This window comes from Propithecus coquereli, unplaced genomic scaffold, assembly GCF_000956105.1.
Source record: "Propithecus coquereli isolate 6110/MARCELLA unplaced genomic scaffold, Pcoq_1.0 Scaffold16, whole genome shotgun sequence".
Classification (NCBI taxonomy): Eukaryota; Metazoa; Chordata; class Mammalia; order Primates; family Indriidae; genus Propithecus; species Propithecus coquereli.
Genome location: NW_012140524.1, coordinates 11,670,672 through 11,672,316, shown reverse-complemented (window position 1 = coordinate 11,672,316; position 1,645 = coordinate 11,670,672). Strand labels below are relative to the sequence as shown.

Sequence of the window (1,645 nt, the reverse complement as noted above, 5' to 3'; positions counted from 1 at the left end):
GGCTGGGAATGAGTGGCAGATTTATTGCCAGGAAACCCAAGGAGGAAAATGAAATCAAATGGGCATAAAAATGCTTACTTGAGTTATACCACAAACGGTATGTATTCAAAACTAAAACCCTGAAAGATTGTTAACCTTTGAGTCAGAGAAGGGAAAATCTGAAATTCATGCCAAAAATTTGGACGTTGACCCATAGAAGAACATTCTAGGCAGGAACCGTTTTTATTCCCACCACAAACCACTTTTATCATTATATTTTAAAAGATGTTCTGGGTAAAGATTCCACCTCTGTCCTAGAGCAGTGGTCCCCAACCTTTTTGGCACCAGGGACTGCTTTCATGAAAGACAACTTTTCCATAAACCGGTGGGCCAGGGCTATGGTTTCGGGATGATTCAAGCGCATTACATGTATTGTACACTTTATTTCTATTATTATTACATTGTAAAATATAATGAAATAATTAAACAACGCACTATAGGTTGCAGACCCCTGTCCTAGAGCAAAGCTTGATTATCTAAATCTTAAAGTGAAAGAGTTTGTTTTCTCAATCAAGTGGCTCGCTGTTGCTTAATTCATATTCTCTCTCTCTCGTTTTTCACTGTTGGGGCAATAATAGCCTTATAAAAACTTAGTAATTAATACTAATTTTGATGGTACTTATTTAGTGAAATGACTGATTAGAGACTATTTTATTGCTTTAAATTATGTTAACTTTGAGAAGTCTGCACAACTTTGTATAGGTGCTTTGATTAGTCTTACTTAATAGAAAAAAAGGATGTCAAATTAGCAGCTCCATATATAATTGGCTCTTAACAATCCCAAAACTGTTTCACTTACTTAGGTAGTTTTACCCAATCTCAAGTGGGCAGCAGGAAAATAACAAGAGGTTGTGGGTGATTTTTTCTTTTTTCAAAAAGTTATAGCAAATTAATTTTGTTTATTTGTAATAGGAATGCCTTTAAAGTATGTCGTGCCTCATTTACTATAATTCTCAATGTGCTATCATCAGTTGATCAGGAGATGATTGAGAAGACACTCAAAACCATAGTACTGAGGATTCAGAACCCAAACAGGAAAAAAATAAATTGTAATTTTCATGCACATTTCTCCAGCTCGTCAATATTAAAAGCTTAGCCAATGCACTCACCGTGGCCATGTCAATGGAAGCTGTTGCTTCATCCATAATAAGAATGCTGCTCTTGCGAACAAAGGCTCTAGCAAGGCAAAACAGCTGTCTCTGTCCAACGCTAAAATTCTCCCCACCTTCAGTGACAACTGCATCTAAGTCAGAGAAAGAAGCAAGGATTTCACTAAAGAAAGCTACTAACATTTTCCTTCCTTGGGCAAAAGACATAGTAACCGAATAAAACATCGTTGTATGGATAAATGAATGATATGTCCTCAGTATCTTTTCCTTTTTTGTTTCCATGCACATTTCATAAACTATACTATTGTGAGTTTCAGATAAATTCTGTTTCCAAAATTTCTTTTTTTATTAGAATTTAAACAGTTTTTAGTAAGTTCCTGCGAGAGATTTCTATTGATTATATTCTTGCTGCATCAAATTCTTTTTTTTTTTTTTTTTTTGAGACAGAGTCTCACTGTGTTGCCCAGGGCTAGAGTGCCGTGGCATTAGCCTAGCTC

At 35.6% G+C, this 1,645-nt stretch overlaps 1 protein-coding gene across 1 annotated transcript in view; it reads right to left on the bottom strand.

Moving 5' to 3' along the window:
* ABCC9 (ATP-binding cassette, sub-family C (CFTR/MRP), member 9) overlaps positions 1-1,645 on the bottom strand; it is a 167,663-nt gene that overhangs the window by 4,929 nt on the left and 161,089 nt on the right. The window contains exon 25 of the mRNA XM_012640978.1: positions 1,104-1,282. Within this exon, the coding sequence (XP_012496432.1) occupies positions 1,104-1,282 (179 nt within the window). The remainder of the gene's footprint in view (positions 1-1,103; positions 1,283-1,645) is intronic.